The sequence below is a fragment of the Prionailurus bengalensis genome, chromosome C1 (genome assembly GCF_016509475.1).
Source record: "Prionailurus bengalensis isolate Pbe53 chromosome C1, Fcat_Pben_1.1_paternal_pri, whole genome shotgun sequence".
NCBI classification, from domain to species: domain Eukaryota; kingdom Metazoa; phylum Chordata; class Mammalia; order Carnivora; family Felidae; genus Prionailurus; species Prionailurus bengalensis.
The window spans coordinates 63,001,042-63,026,503 of record NC_057345.1 but is presented as its reverse complement, the minus strand read 5'-3'; the positions used below and the strand labels follow the sequence as shown (position 1 = coordinate 63,026,503).

General features: G+C 35.3%; 1 protein-coding gene across 2 annotated transcripts in view; it reads left to right on the top strand.

The window, feature by feature from the left end:
• Positions 1-25,411, top strand: part of SLC44A5 (solute carrier family 44 member 5) — a 344,384-nt gene extending 318,973 nt beyond the window's left edge. Inside the window, exons 12-23 of one of the 2 annotated variants that reach the window (XM_043575297.1) lie at positions 736-867; positions 4,342-4,441; positions 6,892-6,984; positions 7,454-7,541; positions 8,021-8,283; positions 8,938-9,032; positions 15,938-16,041; positions 17,095-17,168; positions 17,997-18,067; positions 18,180-18,268; positions 19,602-19,686; positions 21,953-25,411. In XM_043575297.1, the coding sequence (XP_043431232.1) occupies positions 736-867; positions 4,342-4,441; positions 6,892-6,984; positions 7,454-7,541; positions 8,021-8,283; positions 8,938-9,032; positions 15,938-16,041; positions 17,095-17,168; positions 17,997-18,067; positions 18,180-18,268; positions 19,602-19,686; positions 21,953-22,065 (1,307 nt within the window). In that variant the 3' untranslated portion in view covers positions 22,066-25,411. The remainder of the gene's footprint in view (positions 1-735; positions 868-4,341; positions 4,442-6,891; positions 6,985-7,453; positions 7,542-8,020; positions 8,284-8,937; positions 9,033-15,937; positions 16,042-17,094; positions 17,169-17,996; positions 18,068-18,179; positions 18,269-19,601; positions 19,687-21,952) is intronic. The other variant, XM_043575298.1, reaches the window with a different exon arrangement.
• Positions 25,412-25,462: the final 51 nt, after the last annotated feature.

The following is a 25,462-nucleotide window of genomic DNA, read 5'->3' as shown; positions in this document are numbered from 1 at the left end:
AGTCCATATTTGCTTTGCCTGGATACAATCTTTGATAAGACTATGCGTTAGATAATTCTATCAAGACATGACTTCACCTAAAATTTTTAATTCAAAAGCACTCCTTTTTCAACTTAAATCTTTTTTTAAAAATTTGCTTTTTAAATAGATTGTATTATTTATGTGCTTCAAATTTCAAAAGGTATAAAGTTTATACAGTGAAATTTGCCTTCTCGTTTTACTCCTTGGTCAGTAAGTTTCCTTCTCTGGAAGTAAAAAATGTATTTCTGTGTATCCTTCCAGAGATACTTTATGTGTACACAAGAAAGTATATATAAAGATTGTTCTACTTCTTATATGAATTACAGCACACTTTTTATGTCATTTTGTGCCTTGTTGTTTTCACTTAACAAAATATCTCAGTGATCATTGAATATAAGTACACTTTCTCTTCTTTATATAAAAAGATAGTATTCTACTATACAAATATACCATATTTTACTTAGCCAGTCCCTGTCGATGGACACTGAGGTTGTTTCTAGTCAAAAGGACATATAAAGCCAGATGTTGCCACAGTGAGCCAGGCAAATACTGGTAACATTTATTTGAATACAACAGCACATTTAGAATATTAGATTCACATAAAATGTTTACTCTGTAAATATGAATCTTGCCTTTGTAGATATATGTGATGTGTATAGCTTATATTTCAGAAAATAACATTTTATATTAGTCTGTTTTTCTTTTCTTTTCAAGGAATAGGCCACTGTTACCAGGAATACTGCAATCTTCAGGGACAGCCAAATTCTCATCTAACTGTATATGACATCGGGATTCAGACTGATATAAGCATGTACTTTCAACTGAAACAAACATGGTTCACATTTAGTGAGTGGATTTTAAAAACTGGTTTTGTTAAAGTTTTAATAATGAAAGGAAATTTTTTTTTTCCTAAAGGAAATCTTGGGTTGGTGTAACCTGTTAAATATACTTATCACTAATGTCATAAAAGTAAATGTGTCTATGATTTTACTAGCTACAGTAAATGGAAAAGTCATTGAGGGAAATTTATTATATAATCTAAGGAAATATTACCTTACAATGATCTCATGCTATTTGCCTTCAACTTAAAATGTTTTGGATGTGGATGTTTATAGCCATTAACTTGATATCCAAGAAAGGTGTTTTGAAAGGAAAAAAAGTTGGATTTTTCAAATTTGTTTTAAAAACAGAAAAAAAAACATTTTTTTTTCATAGCAAGACTTTTAAACTATTATAGGAATTGTAATAATAAGTAACAAAATGAATTTACATTTTTGAAGTGTTCAGATTATTGAATTAGTTAAGGGTAAATTAAAAAAATTTTTAAAGCAAGATGATTTCAGAGATCACTTTTATATTCCTAGAATGGTTTTTATCATATTCTTTCCACTTCATGGAGATTAATATTCTTTAATCAAGATTTAAAAATAATCTCTATTTACATGTTGCTTTAAAAGAAACTCTTCATATTATTTAAGTTAGAGCACCAGGCAAAGCATATTCCAAGAGGCCTGGTAAGAAACCCAGAGAGAGCCTCAGAGGGGAGTAATATCTTGATGGGGGCATCATAGGTCCAGGTATGGGCCCCATCCCCATAATGTGAAAACTTGCTTTTGTCACTTCACCCAGAAGTCATCAGGTTTTCAAGGACAGGCCCATATCATGTCACCGGCCTTCCATTTTAGTTGTTTACACTGATAGGATACTCTTCCTGACCCGAATGCAGACATGTTCCATCTAGGACACTGCTTTCCTGGTATCAAGGCATGTGAGCAACAAAATTAATAATGAGAAGCTTTTTTTTTTTTTTTTTTTTTTTAGCAGGGGGCTTTGTATAATCTTGAGAGACTTTTTCTATAGGCTCATGCCAAGCTTGATGACCTAGCCCTTTTTTCTGCCACATTTGACTTTTCTTTTTCTCGGGCAATGCTAGGTCAAAATGTCACATCCTTGTTCTTTGGTTCCCATGTGCGGCTCTTATGCAGACTAGTTCCCTTCATAGAACACTTTTTCCCCCAAATATGTTGCAGAAGAATTACTTCATTTGTAGTCATTTCTTTCTAACTAAAAATCAGAGGCATCTTAGGATTTGTATCCTCAACAGTTTTCCTGAATTTGAATGATTCCATATGTTGTCAGAAATCTACTGTGATTACCTACCATGTCTAAAGATGATGAATTTCATCCATTATGTTTTGAAACCTCTAATTTTATTATCAGATGGATCTTAGCTACAGGTTCTGTGGTCTTCCCACAGCTGTCTCTTCAGTGCCTTCCACACAAAAATCATTGACATGATCAGAACCTGCCACTGAAGAAGTTAAAGGATCTCCTTTGAGGAAAATACAGAGCTTGCTTTTATTTTCAAGTCTAGCAATACCAGTCTTTCCTCAAATGAGCCTCTACCTTCACAACCCATTTATCAGACAATAATTGATTACTTGCTCTGTTTGGACAAAATTCTAGGTACCAAAGAGAAAGGCGTAATGTGAAATTACACTCATCGATGGAAACACTAAAAATAAGCAGAGTTATACATACAAAAATTATCATTTTTATGAGTTTTGGGTAGTGTTAGGAGATGGTTCTATTGTCATTTCTGCTATTAGTTATCCCAGTCTCCTCCTCTGAGAAGTTAGAGTAACACCAACTTCTCTACAGGGTCTCAAAACCCAGATTTCCATTCTTTGCTCTTATTCAAACACAGGAAAAGAATATAATATTTAAATTCAAAAGACAATAAAATCTTTGTAATCATTTTTAGATATGTAGTTTTGTAAAGGGAGAAGTTTAATATGAAACGTTGTTTATCAACGCAATTTCAGAATATAGAGTGATTCTGGCATATCTTATATTAGGTTTGTTCTAAGATAATGATTTTAGCTTAATATGGCTATACCCCATAATTGTGGACTCAATTTAAGAGAATCAAATATGCATGAAAACATAAATACATAATTTCACTAAAAGAAGACACAGTGGCAAGATGATACGTTACTAAGATCCTCTCACATCTCTGGGTTAGCTGATTTCTACTTGGAGATGTTAAGTGATATGTGCTGTAATATCAGAATCTTGGTGGTGTAACAATAGAATTAAATGAGTGCCCTGTCACTTGAAGTGTTCAAGCATGAGCAGAATTACTGTCTAGCAAGGATATAATGGAACAGATTCTTTCACAGATGGGAATTATAGCTTTCCCTTAAGTTTCTTCTATAGTTTCAGATTGTTATTAGCAGTGCTGTATTTCCTTAATTTTAAGATCCATAATGTTTCACTTTTTAACATCTCTGAAGTCAGGATGCATCTTATGATCAATGAAAAGATGTTTAATGAAGGATTTTCTTATTTTTCCTAAAAAAGTTATTACTAAGTTAAATATGCGTCTTAGAATTGAGGAAATATAATAATTAGGACCATTTGGATTCAAGTAAAAATAAATTAATTTAAGGTAGCCAAAAAGAAAATTGGAACAAGCTAGGGGCAAGGCATTGGGACTTATTATAAGAATATAGAAGTGTCTCATCAAACTCAAAACAACAGAAAAGCAGCTGGACTTTCAAGTGTATTTGGATCCAGGAAACAGAAAGCCAAAAGAACCCAAGATTTCCTCTCTGCTCTGTTTCCTTAATATACAAATACTTCATTCTTTCTTTGCAAATTCACTCACTTCATGTAAAGGTGGTTTTGACACAGTTCATTGAGTTTGTATAACTCAGAGGTCAAGAGCTTTATAACCTTTAATTCAAAACTGAAGTAGATTCCCTTAGTTCTAATTCTGAGACTTTGATCAGACAACTGGAGTTGGGTTTACACCCTGATTCCATCAATGGTAGCCATGATGAGTGGAGTCACAAAATAAAAATGTGGCAGGCAAGAGCCTGCCCTGTCAGTCAGCAAGGTCAATTAATGAAGAGGCATTGTGAGCAGGGTCGACAGCTCAAAAAGTTTTTTCTGTAATTCTCTTAATCAATGAAGTGTAAGTGAACACATCTAAAATAACACTGCCTAGAGCAGCCCTTCCTTCTGTATCATTTTTACAAATGGTGTGAAATGTTTCTATAGATAAAATGGAAGCCTGATCAACTGAGTTGTTCAAACTCTAGCTAAAGGTTTTAATCTAGACTTCTCAGCATTTCTTGGAGGTTTTGCAAGTGAATTTCTAAGATTGGCATTTGGGGAGAGGTAGCACTGCTTAAATTATGGAGAGTCAGAATTGGTAGAAATAATCACGAAACTCAGTCCTAACTTTTGCGGAGAAAGTTTGTTTTTTGGATTGATTTGTATCACACACTAATTTTTTTTTTTTCCTGTTTAAAGTGGTAATACTCTGCCTTCTTGAAGTGTTTATCATCCTCATGCTGATCTTCCTCAGGGAACGAATCCGCATCTCCATTGCCCTGCTGAAGGAAGGGAGCAAGTAAGGCCCTGATGGAGAAACTCATATGTGTATCAGTCAGTCAAATCAGTCACTGCCTATTGTGTAGATGCCCCAGATGATTTTCCCTTTAAGAAGACTTGTTAAAGAAATCTGCTTTCCATCAGGAAGACTTAAGTTCAGACGTTGCCAATTATTAGAAAGGTCATGCTAACAAATCCTTCAATATCTCCAAACCTCAATTATCATAGGGTGAAATAGGGCTCAAACCTATTAGTCTATATATTAGCACTTTTTAAACACCAAATTTATATTAGGATAATAACGTGTGAGAGTGATAAGGTGCTATATAAAAGTAACTCGTATTGTATATTGTATTACTCCCATATTGAATCATATGTTAATATTGATTGTTGAGATCATTTGCAAAACTTTAAATCACCATAATTCTATAGTCACTTATATGCTATTACCATTTCTATATGAGTGACAAAATTTGCTAATAGAATAATTGATTCTAGGAGCACCAGACTATACATTTTATATATACAGCTCTTAATTCAGGAATTTTTTATTAAAAAATGCTCTAGGGGTGCCTGGGTGGCTCAGTCAGTTAAGCATCCAACTTCCAACTTTGGCTCAGGTCATGATCTCATGGTTCGGTTTGTAAGTTCAACTCTGCAGCGGGCTCTGTGCTGATAGCTCGGAGCCTGGAGCCTGCTTCGGATTCTGTGTCTCCTGATCTCTCCACCCCTCCCTCATTCATGCTCTGTCTCTGAAAAACAAACAAACATTGAAAAAAAAATTTTTAATGCTATAAAATAGGGGTTCCTGGGGCTCAGTCAATTAAGCATCTAACTTTTGCTTTAGGCTCAGGTCATGATCTCACAGTTTGTGAGATTGAGCCCAGAAGTTGGTGAGTTCAAGCCCATCAGACTCTGTACTAACAGTGCAGAGACTGCTCGCGATTTTCTCTCTCTCCTTCTGTCTGCCTCTCTCTCTCTCTCAAAATAAATAAACTTAAAAAAATGCTATAAAATAAACACTAAAATTCATGCAGGGAGGTAATGACACCTACAGTTTCTAAACTATTCCAAAAGGTCACTTGAGGATAATACTTTAAACTTTTGAATACTGCATGGAAGAAACAAGAAAAGCATTATTATAAAGCCAACAGACCATCTTTCTATTTAGAACAATGGAAACTAAGTTCTAATGACCAGAGAGCAAATATTTTAAATCATCTGTAAGGATTATTTTAACAAAATTGTCATCTATAATAGTGCCACCTGAATCCAATGGTTTAAATAGTTAACAAGAAGTTTGTTAAACCCTCCTTCCTATAATAACTGAAGCCCAATCATTAGCCACTGAAAACTACTGATATTCTGGGTTTATTTATTAAGTAATATGATACTGTAATTCACTGTAACTTGCCCCACTATTACACCTCTGTGTGTGTGGGGGTTGGGGGTAGAGGGCAATACAACTATGACAGGTTGATTTTTTTTTTCCAAGGGGAAGTTAGAGCTGGAATAAATTGGTGTGAGAATACAGGGTAAACATGAGATTCTCAATGATTCACCTAACAGCAGTATCTGCAGAAAGGTGACAAAACATAGCTCAAATAGGTGAACGAGGTAACAAATGCAAAAGGAATCTAAGATATGCCAATGCATTAGGAGGGGAAATAGTTCCATCATAAATCTCAGTGGCTAAATCAAACAGTATTGGGTTTTCAGTGTCATATGCTGAAAAGATCATTCAAAAGTAGGAATAGGGCTACTAGGATGGTGAACATTGCAGACACTATGACTTATGAGAAAATATCAAGGGAATGATTATACTGGAACATAATAGTAACTTGAAGGGCTGCTATATGAAAAAGGTGAACATTTCTTTTCCAAAAGGTACTGGATGAGTAACAGTCCAGGATATGAGGAAGAACTTTCTATGACAGAGAATAAGCTCTGTCATACAAAAGTAAGTCTTTACCACTCAATGTGGTTACTAGAAGCAAACATATTTAGAAAATAGTATAGAAGGGATTCCTGAATTAGGGAGGGATTCTCACATTTGATCAGATGATGTTCAAGGTTCTCTCCAATTTTGAAAGTCTAAGAATGTAAACAAAAGGAAGAACTATGATTATGATGTATCAAATCTTTGAGTCATAAGGAAATAGCCAAAGACAAAAACGTTTGGGGTATCAAATCTTTGAGTCACACAGAAACTTGGGGAACTTTTGGCAGGAATAAAATATGAGCATTAAAAGAAGGCCTCTAATTTACTAAAAACAAATAAATAAAACTTAAGTAAAATGTAAAGCCAACCAAGAATATGCCAGAATGATTAGCAAAAAAGAGTCAATAGTTATTACCACAGTTCTTGAATCAATTCAGTATAAAGCTTATTTCTAGTGTAAACAGAGAAAACTTTGAGAACTTATATCTTGTGGATCATTTTGAATTTCAACTATTGTTTTATTTCAGAGCCATTGGATATATCCCTACTACATTAGCTTATCCACTTTTAACTTTCATTTTCCTCTCCATCTGTATTTCCTACTGGGCGGTGATAGCAGTGTATCCTTTGGTAATTGACATCTTTAAACCTCAGGTCCACTCTATTTTTCAAGAACCAAGAGTTTGTGTCCAGTGTTTTCCATCCTGGGAAGACTAGAAACACACTAAAGGTTTTTTATTTTTGTTTTTCCTTTTTTTTTTTTTTGCTAAGCTCTAAAAAAAAGTTTTTCTACTGATTGAATTTCCCCTCAGATAGGTCATATGGTAGATTTTGTTTTGTCTTCACATATGGTACTTCTTCTTGGCAATAACTGAAGAAAATTCCTTTGCATTTTAATGTTAAGGGATCACTCAGTACAGCTAACCCATCTTCTATTATTCTGGGTCTGAAAAATGTATGAATTATTAAAAGATTAGAAGTTTTTTTGAAGTTAATCTCTCAGTGGACTTTTGAGTGATTTGCATTATTTTCTTGTCTATCTACTTTCAATCTACCAGCAAATAGTTTATCCTTAATAGACTAACCCAGTTACTTGGCTACATCAGGGGTACCTGTATACAAAGTCATAACCCCAGAAGGGCAATGTAAACATGAAAATACAACCTGTGACCCAGAGGTAAGTAAAAGAAACTAACTCTTTAACTTACTTCAATACAGAAGTCTACTACATTTCACCTAGCAATTGTAAAAATCATTCTGAAATAGTGGCATTAATGGGAATCACTGTTAAGAAGGGAAGGGTGGATCAGATGTTAGGAGAGCACTGAAAATGGCAGGCAGAATAGAGAGAAAGCACTATTCTTTCCTGAGCTCATCTGTTCTGTTACATACCCAACAAGCAGGTATGGTCAACAACACTAATAAATGTGAAATTTTAGCAGGAGCAGAGTGGTGAACATATCATGGAAAATCAAACACTTCCAGAGCTCATTAAAGAATAATGTAAAGTGATGGGAGAGAAAATAGGAATAACAGCAGAAGCTAATGGGGGAATAGTAGGACATGCAATTGGGGGCTACATAAGTGGAGAAAGGAAAGGTGTTATCTTAGAATGGCATTTAATATGATATCTGTATTTTTTTTTTCTGAGTGCAGATTTTTAATACAACTGAAATTGCCAAAGCTTGCCCTGGGGCTCAGTGTAACTTTGCTTTCTATGGTGGAAAGAGCCTGTACCATCAGTACATCCCTACCTTCCAGATATTCAATCTATTTGTCTTTCTCTGGCTTATAAACTTCGTCATTGCACTGGGTCAGTGTGCCCTTGCTGGTGCCTTTGCTTCTTATTACTGGGCCTTGAAAAAACCTGATGATATCCCACCATATCCACTTTTTACTGCATTTGGACGAGCCATACGGTAAGTTTCACGTTGAGCCCTACATCTATCTTCTCAGTTGTGTTTAGTGTGCTTGTAATTCAGTCTTATGCTTATGTAATTCAAGTTGAAAGGTAAAAATGAGGTCAAAGACATGATTTAAAATTCATGGATGTCCACTAGCTATGTCTGATTTTACAGCTACAGTTTTATAATCCCAAACCAGGTCGAAATCCTTGTAAAAGCCACAAGTTTCTGGTGGAGCACCTGGCTGGTTCAGTTGGTGGAGCATGTGACTCTTGATCTTGGGGTTGTGAGTTCGAGCCCCATGCTGGGTGTAGAGATTACCTAAAATCTTAAAAAAAAAAAGCCATAGGTTTCTGGAGAGAAGTGGTAGGGGAGGGCACCAAATTAAAAATTAAGAATTAACTTAGCTGTGTCTCTCCATTGCTTCACCCAAACATTCTATTTGACTGTAATGTGCTATTGGTATCATTTTTGTAGATGAAGGGCAAAATAGATGTTTATCACTTAAAATCCTCTGTGAAGACTTTTATCAGTCTGACTAAGAAAGTGTAAGCAGCTCTTCCCTAGCAATCTGCCTGCAGATCCTTTTTACCTATTACAATTTTTTAGCATACTTTTAGTTAATAGTAAAGATATTTTAACTTTCATTACCATTTTATCTTTACCCAGATATCACACAGGATCCCTAGCATTTGGATCTTTAATTCTTGCATCAATTCAAATATTTAGAATAGTCTTAGAATACTTAGACCGCCATCTTAAAGGTAAGACTTCAGAATTATGTTTTCTCAGATTTCCTGACTGTTGTGAAGAGAATAGATTGGGGCAGAGAGTTGGGGGGAACATGATGACTACAAGTTGGACTAGGATAATAAGGATGGAGGTGGTCAGGCCAGGGATATGTTTGGAAGGAAAAGCCAGTGGGACTTGCTGAGAGGATATGGGGCAGGAGGGGATAGGAAGAGGAGCAGTGGTGAAGAAAAGAGAGAAAATGTGTGTGTGATGTTATTTTCTAAGATGTAGAAACCAGGAGAAGCAAATTTCAAAGAAAAGATGAAAAACTGTGTTTTGGCATGGTGGAGATGTCAAGCAGTTTCAAACCCGGGGCTCAGGACGAGTCAGGATTAAAATATAAATGTAGGTGTCATCAGCATAAACATTTACACATAACACATATAGTTTACAAACAAACTCTACTTTGAATGCACTTTAAAATATTTTATTGGCAAAACAATCTTCAAACAGAACAAAGTTGAACACTCCCAGATACCTCATTTCAAAATTTAATATAAAGCTACAGTAATCAGGGTGCCTGGGTGGCTCAGTTGGTTAAGCGTCCGACTTCGGCTCAGGTCATGATCTTGTGGTTCACAAGTTCCAGCCCCGCATTGGGCTCTGTGCTGACAGCTTAGAGCCTGGAGCCTGCTTCAGATTCTGTGTCTCTTTGTGTCTCTGCCCCTTCCCTGCTTTCTGTCTCTCACAAAAATAAACAAACATTAAAAAAAAAAAGCTACAGTAATCAAAACAGTGTGGGGGGCACCTGGGTGGCTCAGTCGGTTGGGTGTCCAACTTCAGCTCAGGTCATGATCTCACAGCTCATGAGTTCAAGCTCTGCATCGGGCTCTGTGCTGACAGCTCAGAGCCTGGAGCCTGCTTCGGATTCTGTGTCTCCCTCTCTCTCTCTACCCTCCAGAGCTCATGCTATCTCTCTGTCTCAAAAATAAATAAACATAAAAAAAAAGTGTGGTGCTGGCATAAGGACAGACACATAGACCTGGAATAGAGAACCCTAAAATGAACCCTCACATATAAGGCCATTCAATGGGGAAAGGACCATTTTTTCAATTGACATTTCTAGAAAAACTGGATATCCACATGCAAAAGGACTAAGTTGGGCCCATATTCTACACCATATACAAAAATCAATTCAAAATGAATCAAAGGCTTAAACACAAAAACTAAAACAAAAGTAAAACTCTAGAAGAAAGAGGAGGAAATCTTTGTGGACGCTGGATTTGATGAAGATTCCTTAGATGTAACACCAAAAGCACAGGCAACGAAAGAAAAAAAAAGATTAATTAGATTTCACACACACATACAAAAAGCTTGTGTATCAAAAGACATTACTAAGAGACATTACTAATGAAAAGACAACCATAGGAGAAAATATTTGCAAATCATCTACCAGATAAGCAATATTCAGAATATATAAAGAGCTTCTACAACTCAACAATAACAATCCAATTCAACATGAGCAAAGGATTCTTAAAATTATGTAAATTTTTCAGCTTTATTGAGGTATAATTTGCAAAATTGTAATATATTTATAGTATACAACATGTGATTTGATATATACATACGTTGTGAAAGGAATCCCACATTCAAGGTAACAAACATGTCCATTACCTCATATATTTATCTTTTCTTTTTCTCCTTCCTTCCTTCCATTTCTTCTTTTCTTTTCTTTTCTTTCTCTCTCTCATTATTTTTTGATAAGAATGCTTAAATTCTACCTTTCAGCAAATTTAAATTGTACAATGTAGTATTATCAACTATATTCACCATGTTGTGCATTGGATGCTAAGACCTTTTTCATCACCTTTTTCATCCTTTCAACCTACAACTTCAAATTTGTACTTTTTACCAGTTCTCCCTATTTTCCCCATTCCTCAGCCTGTGGTGACCCCCATTCTAAGATAAGTTCAACATTTTAAAAAATTCTACATATAAGTGATATCATGTGTATTTGTCTTCTTCTATTTGGCTTATTTCCCTTAGTATCATGCCCATCAAGTTCATCTGTGTTGCTGCAAAAGCAGGATTTCCTTTTTAAAAGGTGAATAATGTTCCTTGTGTGTTTATACCACATTTTCTTCACCCACTGATCCATTAAATGACATGTTTCCATACATTTATATCGTAAATGATGCTGTATTGAACATAGGAATACAAATATCTCTTTGAGACAGTGATTTCATTTTCTTTGAATATATACACAAAAGTAGAATTGCTGGATAGTATGATAGTTCTATTTTTAATTTCTTGAGGAACTTCCATACTGTTTTCCATAGTAGATGTACCAATTTACATTCCTACCAACAGTATACAAGAATTCCCTTTTCTCCACATCCACACCTCCACATCCTTATCTTTTGTCTTTTGGATAACAGACATCCTATCTTCTATCTCATTGTGATTTTTGATTTACTTTCTCTGATAAGTAGTAATGTCAAGCACTGTTTCATGTACCTATTAGCTATCTTTATGTCTTTTTTGGGAAAATGTCTGTCTGGGTCCTTTGCCCATTTTTTAAAAATACGTATTTATTTTGGGGAGAGTGCAGTGGGGATGGGGCAGAAAGAGAGGGGCAGAGGATCCAAAGCAGGCTCTGCACTGACAGGCAGCAGTGAGCCCAATGTGGGGCTTGAACTCACAAATGAGATCATGACCCGAGGCAAACTTGGATGCTCAACTGACTGAACCACCCCCGTGCCCCACCCCCCATTTTTTTAAATTGGGTTGTTTTTTGGTTTTTGCTATTAAGTTCTAGGAGTTCCTTGTATATTTTGGATATTAACTCATTATCACATATATGGTTTGCAAATATTTTTCCCTATTCCATAGATTGCCTTTTAATTTTGTTGATAGTTTCCTATGCTGTGCAGAAGCTTTTTAGTTTGATGCAGTCCCACTTGATTATTTTTTCTTTTGTTGCCTTTGCTTTTGGTATTAAATCCAGTCATTTCTAAGACCAATGTCAAAGAGCCTACCCTATGATTTCTTCTAGGAGTTTTATGGTTTCAGGTCTCCATTCAAATCTTTCATCCATTTTGAGTTGTTTTGTGTGGTCTAAGATAAGGGTCCAATTTTATTCTTTTGCATGTGGACATTCAGTTTTCCCAAAACAACTGAATTGAAGAGACTAACCTTTCTCCACTGTATATTCTTGACTCCTTCTTTGAAAATTAATTGAGTATATATACATGGGTGTATTTCTGGGCTTTCCATTTATTCTGTTCCATTCATTTGTGTGTCTATTTCTCAGTGCTATATACTATTTTGATTACCATTGTGTTGTAATATAGTTTGAAATCAGGACATGTAATGCCTTCAGCTTTGTTTTTCTTTCTTAATTGTTTTGGCTATTCAGTCTTTTGTGGTTCCAAACAAATTTTAGGATTGTTTTTTCCATTTGTGTGAGAAATTCCATTGGAATTTTGATAGGAATTACATTGATTTTTGTAGATTGTATTGGATATTATGTACATTTAATAATAATAATTTTTCCAACTCATGAATATGGAATATTTTCATTTATTTGTATCTTTATTTCATCAATGGCTTATGGTTTTCAATACACAAGTAATTCCCCGCCTTAGTTAATTTTGTTTCTAGGTATTTTCTTGGTTTTGATGCAGTTTTAAATGGGATTGTTTTCTTAATTTCTCTTTCCAATAGTTGGTTGTTAGTATATAGAAATGCAGCTCAATTTTGAATATTGGCTTTGTTTCCTATATTTCATTGAATTCATTTATTAGTTCTAATAGTATTTGTTTGCTGGACTATAGGGTTTTGTATAAATACTATTGTATTATCTGCAAAGACAATTTTATTTCAACTTTTCCAATTTTAATGCCTTTTACTTGTTTTATTGCCTAATTGCTCTGACTAGGATTTCCATTACTATGTTGAATAAAAATGGCAAGAATGGACATCCTTGTTTTGTTCCTGATTTTAGAGCAAAGGCTTTCAGCTTTTGACCATTGATTATGATGTTAGCTATAGGCTTGTCATATATGGCTTTTATTATGTTGAGGACTTATATAACCAATTTATTGTGAGCTTTTATGATGAAAGGAGGTTGAATTTTGTCAAATTAATTTTCTGCATCTACTGAGATGATGATTTTTATCCTTCATTTTGTTAATGTGGTACATCACATTTATTGATTTGCATGTATTGAACCATCCTTATATCCCTTGGATAAATCCACTTGATATTGGTGTATTATCCTTTTAATATACTACTGAATACAGTTTGCTAATATTTTGTTGAGGATTTTTGCATTTATAAATGATGGGTACTCCAATGATGGGTACATAAATATAATTTTTATATTCTTTTGATGAACACACTCCTTTATCACTGTATAATGGCCTTCATGTTACAGTTTTTGGCTTAATGTCTATTTTGTGTGATATAAGTAAACCTATTCCCACTTTAGTTTGGTTTCTTTTTGCATGAAAAATATTTTCCCAATCCCTCACTTTCATTTCAAAACCTGTCTGTGTTTTTAAAGGTGAACTGCGACTCTTGTAGGTAGCTTAGAGTTTTTTTTTTTTTAATCCATTCACTCTTTTGATTGGAGAATTTAGTTCATTTACATTATTGATAGTTATGGACTATGTATTGCCATTTTGTTATTTTCTGGCTGTATATTTTATGTCAAATGTCTTATAGTTCTATCAATCTATTTTAAGCTGATAACTTAATTTTGAATATGTACAAACACTCTACATTTTTAGACTTTCCCCACATTTTATGCTACGGTGTTTTTGGTGACACAATTTACATATTTTTATATTTTGTATTGTAGTTGTAGTTATCTTTAATATTTTGTATTTTAATCTTTATACTAGAGTTGTGATTTACCTGCCACCATTACAATTTTAGAGTGTTCTGAATTTAACTATTTACCTTTTATCAGTGAGTTTTATACTTTCACATATTTTCAGCTATCAATTAGCATCCTTTTGTTTCAGCCTAAAGAACTCCCTTTTACATTCCTTGTAAGGCTGCTCTAGTGGTGATGTACTCTTTCAGCTTTTGTGAGGAAAACTTTATCTGTCCTTCATTCTGAAGGACAATTTTGCCACATTGAGTTTCTTCCTTGGCAGTTTTTTTTTTCTTTCATCACTTTGCATATATCATTCCACTTCTTTTTTCTGGCCTATAAGTATTCTGCTGAAAAATCTGATAGTCTTACGGAAGGAGGTAAAAGTCACTTTTCTACCACTGCTTTTAACTACTTTCAACTTTTGAAAATTTAATTTTGTGTGTTTCAGTGTAGGTCTCTTTAGATTCATCTTTTTTGGTATTCTTTAGGCTTTCTGGATCTGGATGTCTGTTTGTTTTTCCAGATTAGAGAAGTTTTCCACCATTATTTCTTTAAATAAACTTTCTGCCCCTTTCTTTCTCTCCTCCTTCTGGCACCTCCATATTGGTCTGTTTGGTGGTGTCCAATGCATCCATCACTCTATCCATTCTTTTCTCTTTTTGCTTCTCTAATTGGATGAATTCAACTGTCCAACCACAATGAGCGCTACCATATGTGCTTGTACAGAACTGCCTATTTGTGTTGCATAGTGCTGTGGGACTTGTGGTTATAAACCCCACTGGCTTTCAGAGCTAAGAGTTTTGGTGGCCTGTGCTTTGTGTGGTTACCTTAAAAGTTGGAATCCTATATGTGCTGTCCAAACCTTCCACTCCTCAGGAAGAGCCTGATATTGGGGGGTATCTTCCTTATAGTATGGTTCTGTGCCAGAAATTGGCTTTACAGGAAGTTTGTCTAAACCTTTCCTACCCGTTTCACTATGGTCATTTTCTTAGTTTCCTGATGGGGTAGGAGTCATTCAGTTAGTCTCAGTTTTTTTCTCAGAAGACATTGTTCCACATGTAGCTGTACTTTAAGTGCATCTGAAGAAGGAGGGAAGTTCAGGAACCTCCTATGTCACCATCTTGGTCCCTTCTACAAAGGATTTGCATATACATTGCTCCAAAGAAGATACACAAATCACGAATAAGCACATGGAAAGATGCTCAGTATTATTCATTAGGGAAATGCAAATCAAAACTGTAATGAGGTACCACTTCACATCCATTAGAATGGCTACTATTTTAAAAAATGAAAATAACAAATATTTGTAGGATGAAGATAAACTAGGAACCTTAGTATATTGCTGATGGAAATGTAAAATGGTATAGCCATTGTGGAGAACATTATGGTGATTCTTCAGAAAGCTAAAGATAGAATTGCCATATGATCCAGCAATTTCACTTCTACAGGTATATACTCAAAAGAATTGAAAACAGGAATTGAAACAGAGACTTGCACACAAGTTTCACAGTAGCCAAAAGGTAGAAAAACCCAAATTTCCATTAACAGATGAAAGGATAAACAAAATGTGATATATACCTGCAATGGAATGTTGTTAGGCTCTAAAAAGTAATGAAATGATAAACATTAAAAACTTTGTTCAGTGAAATAAGCAAGACACAAAAAGATAAATATTGTATCCTTTCACTTACATGAGGTATCTAGAAGAGGCAAATTCATACAAAATACAATAGAGGTTACCAGGAGCTGGGAAAAGGGGAGAATGAAGTGATTGTTTAATAGGCACAGAGTCTCTATTTGAGATGAAAAGTTCTGGAAATGGATAGTGATAATGGTGGTACAACACTGTGAATGCACTTGCTGGATTGAACTGAACTGTACAGTATTTTACACAATTGAATTAATACACTTAAAATGGTTAAAATGGTAACTTTTATGTATATTTTACCACAATTGAAAAAAATTAAAAGCCTGTTTTTAAAGCTTTTGTGTTTTTGATTCCTAGAGTTTAGTCACAAATAATTCATCAATTTGAATATCTCATTTTCATAGAGGCCCAGAACAACATTTCTAAATTTCTACAATGCTGCCTGAAATGCTGTTTCTGGTGTTTGGAAACAGTGGTAAAGTTTTTGAACAGAAATGCCTATATTATGGTAAGTAGATTACTTTTTATTTACTAAGTTTCTTCTTTGCAAACCCCAACCCCATGTCTACATTTCCCATCTCTAACACTTTTTACATCATGCAGTTGAATTTACCACCATGATGATATAAGGATTTGTGAATCCAATGCATGATTCAGGGCCATGCTTTCCTAGTTGAGTAGTATGTTAACTGTACTTCATATTACTATTAATATCTTTTTAAAGAGGGAAAATATTTACCTTAGAAATTTTAAAATGTGCTAGATTGAAAAGATTTTGTGTGTCTTTGACATAGCTTAGTGGGAAGAAAGATTAGTCTATGCATCACTCTGAGGGAAAAGAAAAAATACCTTACTGGGATTCACATACAGAATGGTCTTTTTAAGAAATCTTATGTTGAAATGTGTGGGCACTGACCGGGCCTAACTGAATATGTTACTTATTTCCTATGGGAATAGGGAAGCTACTGAAGAGATTTTTTAAAATAGGAGCTCCAAAAGTATAATTCCTCTAAAATTTAGCAACTACAACCTTATGATACTGGTTTGTTATCACCATGACACAGAGTCTGCAGGAGTGATCCAAATAGTCATGAAGATTCAAACTGTCATTAATTTACCTCCAGTGAGAATACTGTATTGAATCTTCTAATGAGTAAATCAAATGTATCAAAAGGCATTGGTTTCCTGAGAGTAATTATTAATTTGAATGCTGCAACACTTAACCCATTTACAATAAACCCTAGCCAAAACACTTCAAAGACAGAAGCCATGTCCTGATATTTGAGAAAAAGACATGCCTCTGTTTGGTGTGGTCTAATTCCCATGGAGTTTACAAGCATATAGCATCTGAAGTGCACCTTATTGTCAATGCCCCTGACAGCTGTGCAGAGTTGAGAACACATAGTTCCCATGTCTCTCACATACCCAAATGCTGGAAAGAGGAATGAGAGTAGCTGTTTAGGTGACAAGAGAATGAATTCATTTTCCTCTCACTGGGTTGTCTATTGGTCTTGTTAGGGTATGTTACTGACTCTAGAATAATATCAACTGTTTTCTTCAGATTGCAATATATGGCAAAAACTTCTGCAAGTCAGCAAGAGAGGCTTTCAATCTGCTGATGAGAAATGTTTTAAAGTAAGTAAGTAATCAGGTTGAGTTTGCAAAAGACAATTTGGTGAACCTTGAGCATCATATACTTCACATGTTATTTAAAGTGATGGTGGTCTTTTAGACATGAATATTATCTTTCAATTTGATAGATTTAAATCTACTCTCTCATACTATTTTTTATATCTTAGAATTGTTGCTTCCCTCATTCATCTATATCTTCACACCCACTGGCATTTTATACATTTTTATTATCCCCACTACTCAAGAAATTCTCTACACGAACATCATGTTTCTGGCAATTTCCCTCTCCCAAAATTGACAGAGTCTGAATAGCAAAACCAGGGAAGATATGAAACATCCTCAGGAGTCAGGGTGTCTTAGGCTTCAAAATAGGCTGACACCAATAGTGCCTGACAATGCCATCTTCTGTTTACTTCATCAAAATTAAGTCAGAACTTAATCCCCAGAGGCTGTCTTCATTCCTTGCACTGAACAAATGCCAAATAGAATTTCCATCAAAGACATATCAAAATGAGCTCAAAAAATTTAAATACTTAAATTTTTTTTTAGTGTTTATTTATTTTTGAGAAGGGGGGGGTGGAGAACCTGAGCAGGGGAGGGGCAGTGAGAGAGAGAGAGAGAATCCAAATACAGGCTCCAGGCTTTGAGCTATCAGCATAGAGCCTGATGCGGGGCTCGAACTCAGAAACAGGAAGATCATGACCTGAGCTGAAGTCGGACGCTCGACCAACTGAACCACCTAGGCACCCCATGAATTATTTACTTTAATAAATTTCAAGTAACAAATGTAATTTAAACACAAAATTATACTTTCTTTTTTCTGATTCTTAGAGTTGCAGTTATGGATAATGTTACAGACTTTGTACTAATCCTGGGGAAAATTCTAGTTACTGGATGTATAGGTAAGTAATAATAATAAACATAACTTTAGAAGGTACTAGGAGAAACTCCTTTACTACAAAAAACTATTCCTTTGCAAGTACATAATAGACATGTTCTGCCTTTCCAATGTAGGTGTGCTGGCCTTCTTACTCTTCACACAAAGATTGCCAACGATTATAGAAGGACCAACATCTTTAAATTACTACTGGGTACCTTTGCTGGTAAGATCTGGTGTCTTACTTCAGGCTTCTATAACAAAAATATCATAGATTGGGTGGCTTAAACAAGAATTTATTCCTCACAGTTCTGAAGGCTAAGAAGCCCAAGATTTAAGTGCCCACAGATTCAGTTCCTGGTGAGAGCTCTCTTCCTGGTTTGCAAAGGGACACCTTCTCGTTGTATCCTAATATGGTGGAGAGAGAGGTCATCATCTCTCCTGTCTCCTCTTACAATGGCACTAATCCCACTGATTAAGGCCCAGCCTCATGACCTAATTACCTCGCTCAAACCTCACCTCGAGATAACATCATATTGGGGATTAGATTTCAACATATGCATTTTGAGAGGTCACAATTCATTCATAGCAACTGGGTAACACTGACTGATTGATCAGAGATGACAGAAGAAAAAACAAAAAGGAATTAGAAAAATAAAGACAGCTAACTTTATTGGTCTTACTTCATGCCAAGCCTTATTCTGCTTTAGATTGTATTCCTTAGAAACAACCTCTGAGAGAGAGGATTGCATGTGGAAGGTTTATTAGGAAGTGCTCTCCTGAGATACCCTTGAAAAAGGAAGTAAGGAGGCAGACATGGGCAAAGGAAGAAGCTGACCGATGCTGCATTTATAGCTGAGCCCTCAGACATAATTACAGGAAGTTCTGACAAAAGAATTTGCATGCTGCATCAGGCAGCTGTTGGCCAGGGGTCGTCCCCTAGATGGGGCTATAAGCTTGGGTGAGGCAGTCCCTGCAGTGAGGGCAATTCCTAATGAGGGAACCTGCTCAGTCATCAGCAGCCTACATTCCTAACTGGGGGATAGATGCAGCAGCTGGAGAGGACCTGGGAGGAGCCCTGCAGTATGTATAACAATTAACTCACTCCATATGTCAGAGCCCTGCAGTATCTATAATAATTAACTCCATATGTCATAAATATTATTGCTATTCACATTCTTCCCTTGCCCACCAATAACTTTTTATGGGAGGCAGCAAGCACAGTGAGGTTAAGTAACTTGTTAACTGAGAGCCTGACATGTGATTCAAACCTAGGCAGTGTGTTACATTAACTCCCATGCTTTACTGCCTTAAAAAAAATTGGGATTTTTTGGTGGGCATTTGGGATAGGGGTAAAACAACTGGCAGGTAATCTAATACATTTAAATCCCAGTACAAGGCACCCAAAAACGTTACCATTGGATTTCCTTAGTCTCTATATTGAAATACCTTCTAACATAGGGTACTTCAAAGTTTCTCTTCATGACTTTCATTTAAAGCTGCATTATTGTTCTTCTGGATGAGTTAACAACATCTTCATTTTCTTTACTCATTTACAGACAGTCATTATTGGATCTTACCTAGTTGCACATGGGTTCTTCAGCGTCTATGCAATGTGTGTTGATACAATTTTCATCTGCTTCTGTAAGTTTTCAGTATATGTGTTTCCCCCCTTTGGAGAGTAACTGAAAGATAAGAAGGTTAAGACCCATGTCCTTAGCTGGCTTGTGGATTTGCTATGACCTGGCTGCAACTACCAAATAGTGCTTATTTAAAAAGAGACATTTTTTAGTAGATGCTCTTTAAACCTTAACATCTGAGAGAATGGAGTTTGCAAAGCACAGCAGGGTCAGCCACTGAAATGAACCTCAGGCTTCATGGCATGGTGTTAGTACTTTCAAATTTAGTATTTCTTAGTGTTTTCAAATTTATGATAATGAGTGGATTCTGTTGTGTTTTATTAACAGAACTGAGAATATGACTGGGCTTTGAGACTGGACTTTAGGAATTCTTTGAAGAGAGCCTTTATAGATTCTGATAGAGCCAAGCTGGCAATGGTTTCAAAGACACATACAGCCAATTCATACTAGACAGATAGGATTCATAGAGGAGAATGTCCAGGAAACAGATCAGTTCTGATGCTTAGAGTTAAAATACTTCCTATGAGCTTTGATCACTGACTTTGCTGTGCTTCTGGGTGGCATGTGTAACTCAGAATGGATAGGTTTTCTATCAGTATCTCCTCTTAAAATTCCTGGAGAACCTAGCACCTTAGGAGCTTGATCTGGCCTTCACTTTCAGGCTAGAGAAAGTAGGCTCCGAGGATGAAAGAACAAATTGTTAGCCATACAGCTGTACCTTCTGAGAGATCATTTCTCTGGCACATTGCTCTTAAGAAAAGCAGAGAAAACATTCTGTGAAGGCATTATTGAGTGATCCACTTGTATAAAACTGACAGTTTATTTATTTATTTATTTATTTATTTATTTATTTATTTGGGGGCATAACTCACAAGGAGACACAGAACCTAAAGCAGGCTCCAGGCTCTGAGCTGTCAGCACAGAACCCGACACGGGACTCAAACTCACAAGCCCTGAGATCATGACCTGAGCCAAAGTCGGATGCTTATCTGACTGAGCCACCCAGGTGCCCTGAAACATGGCATCTTTTTTACATTACAAGGCAATGAGAAGTCTGGTCCCAGTATGAGAAAACAGTAGTAGTTCTAGATGATTATTAGTGTGATCCATACTAGGCATCCTAACAATGCCTCAAATGGTAATAACAATATAGATATATGATCTATCATATAGAAATATGATGAAGCTGAAAGAACAAAAATGTCATCATATTCCCCCCTTAGCTTTTCATTTTGTATGTAAGGAAGGTCACTATGAAGTCTAATGCAAAAATCTAAATCATCCAACCATTCCCAAAAGATAAGGATGAAAAATAATTTAGATTTATTCCATAAATCCATAATTATCCTATATGGTTTTATATATTTCTTATCCTTTGTCATAATAAGGACTATGAATAACAAAATGTTTTTTACTATACCAGTGAAAACATAGAATTAAGTTGTACTTGTATGTTTATTGATAGATATTATCTGCTGCAAATTGCATGTAGCTTTTAGGAAAGCTAATTACACACTGACTTGTCTTTGCTTCTCAGCATCCTTCTGATGCTTTCCCTGAAACACCCAATATGTGTTAGTGAACACACCATCATTTAATTACTAGCCTAGGCACAATAGGAAGTTAAATTCATGTATTACGTGAAGTCAGAGAACATTAGTTTTCTAATGCAATCTGAAGGGATTTAAAACAGGATGCCTTATATAGTTAAGTAGGACAAGAACTGAATTAAGTGACAAGAGGCTGGATCCTCACCTCATTCCGATTGCCTCAGAGCTTTTGACTTCAGGAGAATCATTTCGTATAACCGGGCCTCCCGTTTCTTCATCTGTAACGTTAGGGTGTGGACTACCATTAAAAGTGACTTTGAACTCTGAAAATGAATTATTGTTCTACATTTATCACAGGATCATACACTTTTTGTTCAGATTCATCTCCGAGGATGTGACATTTTACCGTTCTGAAATGAACAGTCACCATTGAGAGATAATACTTTTGAAAGGACATGAAAGATCTTATTAGCCTTTACACTACCAAAATAAACCTCTTTGAGCATTGGGGGGGATTTAGGAAGTTTTAGTGCTTCCTGTCAGAAGTTGAAATTTCTTACTTTGTCGAGCATCAGCAACTTAATGGTACTAATTTGTCTTATATTTGACTTTCTAACACTAATTTCTCTGATTTTTCCCTGTTTGACTCTCCAATTTCTAAAAATATTTAATTGTGCTGCCGCTTGCTGCTTTTGCCTGCTTTGGCTGCTGCATATACAGGTGAAGATCTGGAAAGAAATGATGGATCCACAGAAAAACCCTACTTCCTAGCCCCTACCCTGCACGGAACTCTGAACAAGATGCAACTAGTTTCCCAGAAGCAGAAAGAGTAGAAAAGCTCCAAACAGTGACATTCATTTTTAAATAGAAGTTTTGTAAATTAGATCATGTGTAACTCAAAAATGAGGCTTTTGAGTAATGTGAAATTTCTATGCTTATTGCTGAAAAGCCAGAACCTGGTACCACTTGAGGTGACAGACATTTGATGACAGTAGCCTCTGTGAACTAGGATACTTTATAGACTGTGGTCCCAGCCGAAGAGCAAGGTGTAAATGTCAAACATATTTTTAAAGCCTATAGCTGGAAGTGTTTTAAACAATACTTTTATAACTCAGAGTGCTGTTTCCCATTGTAGCACTTTGATAGCCTTTCTTTTTATAAATGTGTTTGTAAAAGATATTCAGGCAATTTTTGAAAGCACTATAAATGTATCGTCAATTAGCCATAAAAAAGATTGATAGTTAACCAGCTTATGGTACTAAATTCGTAAATATGGTACTATGCCTATATAGCTGCTCAAGCTAGTGGACAGCTATCTAAACTGTGATTAAATTTGTATTCATGTGTCTCTAGGAAGTATATTTCAGTACATGATTCAAGACCATAATATACATAGAGATGTTAATGTTATGCAAGTTCCATAGAGAGCATTATTAGGTAAAAATTACTGTGAAACCTTCATAGCCCACTTCGTTTTAGTGTAATTATATTCATAGTGAAGCTGAATCTGAGTTCTGGAATACCATTTCCAATAATATGAACCTCTGGCCACTGTGAAAATATTCTGAACAAAACTGAAATGGCCATGTAATGCATTCCTCTTGTCTCTAACCCAAACAGAGACAAATTCCTATTTCCCTATTCCTGCCATATAGAAAACTGGAATGGATTTGTTTCAGAAGAGTGATTATATCTTTTATAAGCATACCTGTTTTTATAAGCAAACCTGTTTTTCTAGGTTAAAGACATTGTTTGGCTTCATTCTACAAAAGGTTTAGTTTGGGTTCAACTTTGGGGAAAGAGAATAGATGAGTAAGACCTTCAGATTTTACTCTAAGGAAATATACCTAAGCACTCCATAGGTACCTTGTCTGGTACCTTTACAGGGGTATATTCGGTGGGTTAGGAAATCTCCCTCAGAGCTTAGCAGGAAAGTTATTTTTATACTCCACCCCTGCTGGCCAGAGCAACAAGTTGGTTTCTGGCAACCATCCCCTTAGTCTTTTGTATGGTGGAGCAAAGCATAAATCAGACACTCAAGCACTTTTCCTGCCCAATCTCTGTGTGCACGTTTGTATGATTTGGCTAACGGTATAAAAGTTACCCCAAAAGGAACACTTAATCAAGTAGTATTGTTTTGGCTTTTACACTAAGCTTGTGTATAAGAATTATTTAAGTGTTGACAGGAAGGAACGTGTTGATCTAACATTTTGATCTAAATATCCATGAATTTTTATTAAAAAGAGTCAGAAATGTATCATTGTGCCACAAGTTAATATAAAAACTAATTTCTTTAATGATTCTGAAGTATAGGAACCTAGATGTAGACTAACTCTGTGACAGCTTAAATAAGGAAGATTTTTGAAACAGTGGTCTTTATAATGGCCACCATCTTGTTCTTATTTTCTTGAGAGCATTATAGTCAAAAGTGTCACTTGTCTTCACATTTTGGCCAAGGGCCTTCTTCACTCTCATTCTCCTTGAATCATAATTCAGAGAAGAGTGATAATCTATCTTTCTGGATGGTTATAATTATTAGTCAATAGTACAGAAGTTACAACTGAGATCTAGTAAATAGTTACCTCTCAAGTGTTGAAAAGTGATAGGAAATAAATCCCCTTTAGGAGTAGTCTAATGTTGATACATAATCATGAAACAAAACAATTTTAATTGTTTTGTATGCATCAGAATTGCTCTGAGAACTTGTTATAAATATAGATGCCTGTGCCCCTTCCTTAAGAAATTCTGAGATGTTGTATTTGGGTGCAGGGCAGCTTGTGAATTATTATAAAATTCTCTAGCTGATTCTGATACACATAAAACTTGGAAAATCACTTGAATAAAATACAAATCAACATGCGAGAAACTGATTGGCTTATTTTCTCCTTACATTCTTGGCTGTTCCAGGAGTTAGAAAATTAAGACAAAGATTAATTTGGAGACTTCTAATAGTCACAACTTCTGCATTTAGAATCTTAGACTAGATGGGGCCCGTATATTAAATGTTTAACATTATATATGCTGATTAGACCAAAAAATTCACTAGAGTAAAAGTGTTCACTGCCTAAATGGAGGCACATTCTAAAACTGGCTATATTTTAAGGATATAACCCCTTGGTGCAAATCATAGGAAAAGGAATGCTGTTTGGTTCAATATTTTTAAATAACTTCTTTACTACTTAGAGATTCTTCCTTTAAGTGTAGAAGTTTTAACTATATATGGGCTTATTTCTAGTCAGAAAAAATATTCCCCACTAGTTACTTTTTGTATAATTGATAGTAAAAATGAGTATTGGTTTTGGGGGGGGGGAAATAGAAGCTGTTATCTTACAAAGCAATTAAAGTCATAACTGCAAAAAACATTTTTTTCAAAACATGCAGTTTAAAATATACTGAAATTTCACAAATCTTATTTTTTAAAACTATGCTACATAAATTGTTGATTGCAAAACAAAAGAAATTTTGACACATATGGTAATTTGGGAAGTGAATTGAGTACATACTACTTTTCAGGAATTTGAAGGTGAATTTAGAAATTCCTGTGGGATTTTTTTTTTAAGTTTGCTATCCAAAAGAAGGTAAAAGTTATTTCCTCAATCATGCAGCTGAGAAGCATGCATATTGACAGAATATGAGCTGGTACACACAATGAGATAATATTTTACTAACATAATAACAAGGGCTGCTTGTTTTCTCATAGGTATGTTTACAATAATGTTGATGCCAAAACTGTGCTATTAAAAAAAAAAAAAATCTTAAACTGCTGTAAAGCAAGTATGCAGTAGATGGCGACGTTACTTCTCTTACAGTTTTGCTTTGATATTTACTCTGTGCCATTCTTCCTCCTAGTGGAAGATATGGAAAGAAACGATGGTTCTACTGAAAGGCCCTATTACATGAGTCAGTCTCTCCTGAAGATTCTGAACGAGCCAAGTATGCAAACTAAGAAGCCTTAGAAGTGCAAACTGTGGTCATCGTGCAGCGGTGTGTTACCAAACCTTCATCTGCTGTGTCTGCACACAACGCTAGCTTCATAAGTGCTTTGTGTTGGGAACACTGTATTCATGACCTTGTTGGCTTTTATTTGCATGTTTAATACCAAAGCTTATACTGTAATATGTGAAGCCATCTGAAGTCGCAAGGGAATTGTTAATAACATGGTACATTTTTATACTAAGATCTTCTGTTTTGTAATTCATTTTTAAATAGAGTGGCTTGGATGTTTTGAAA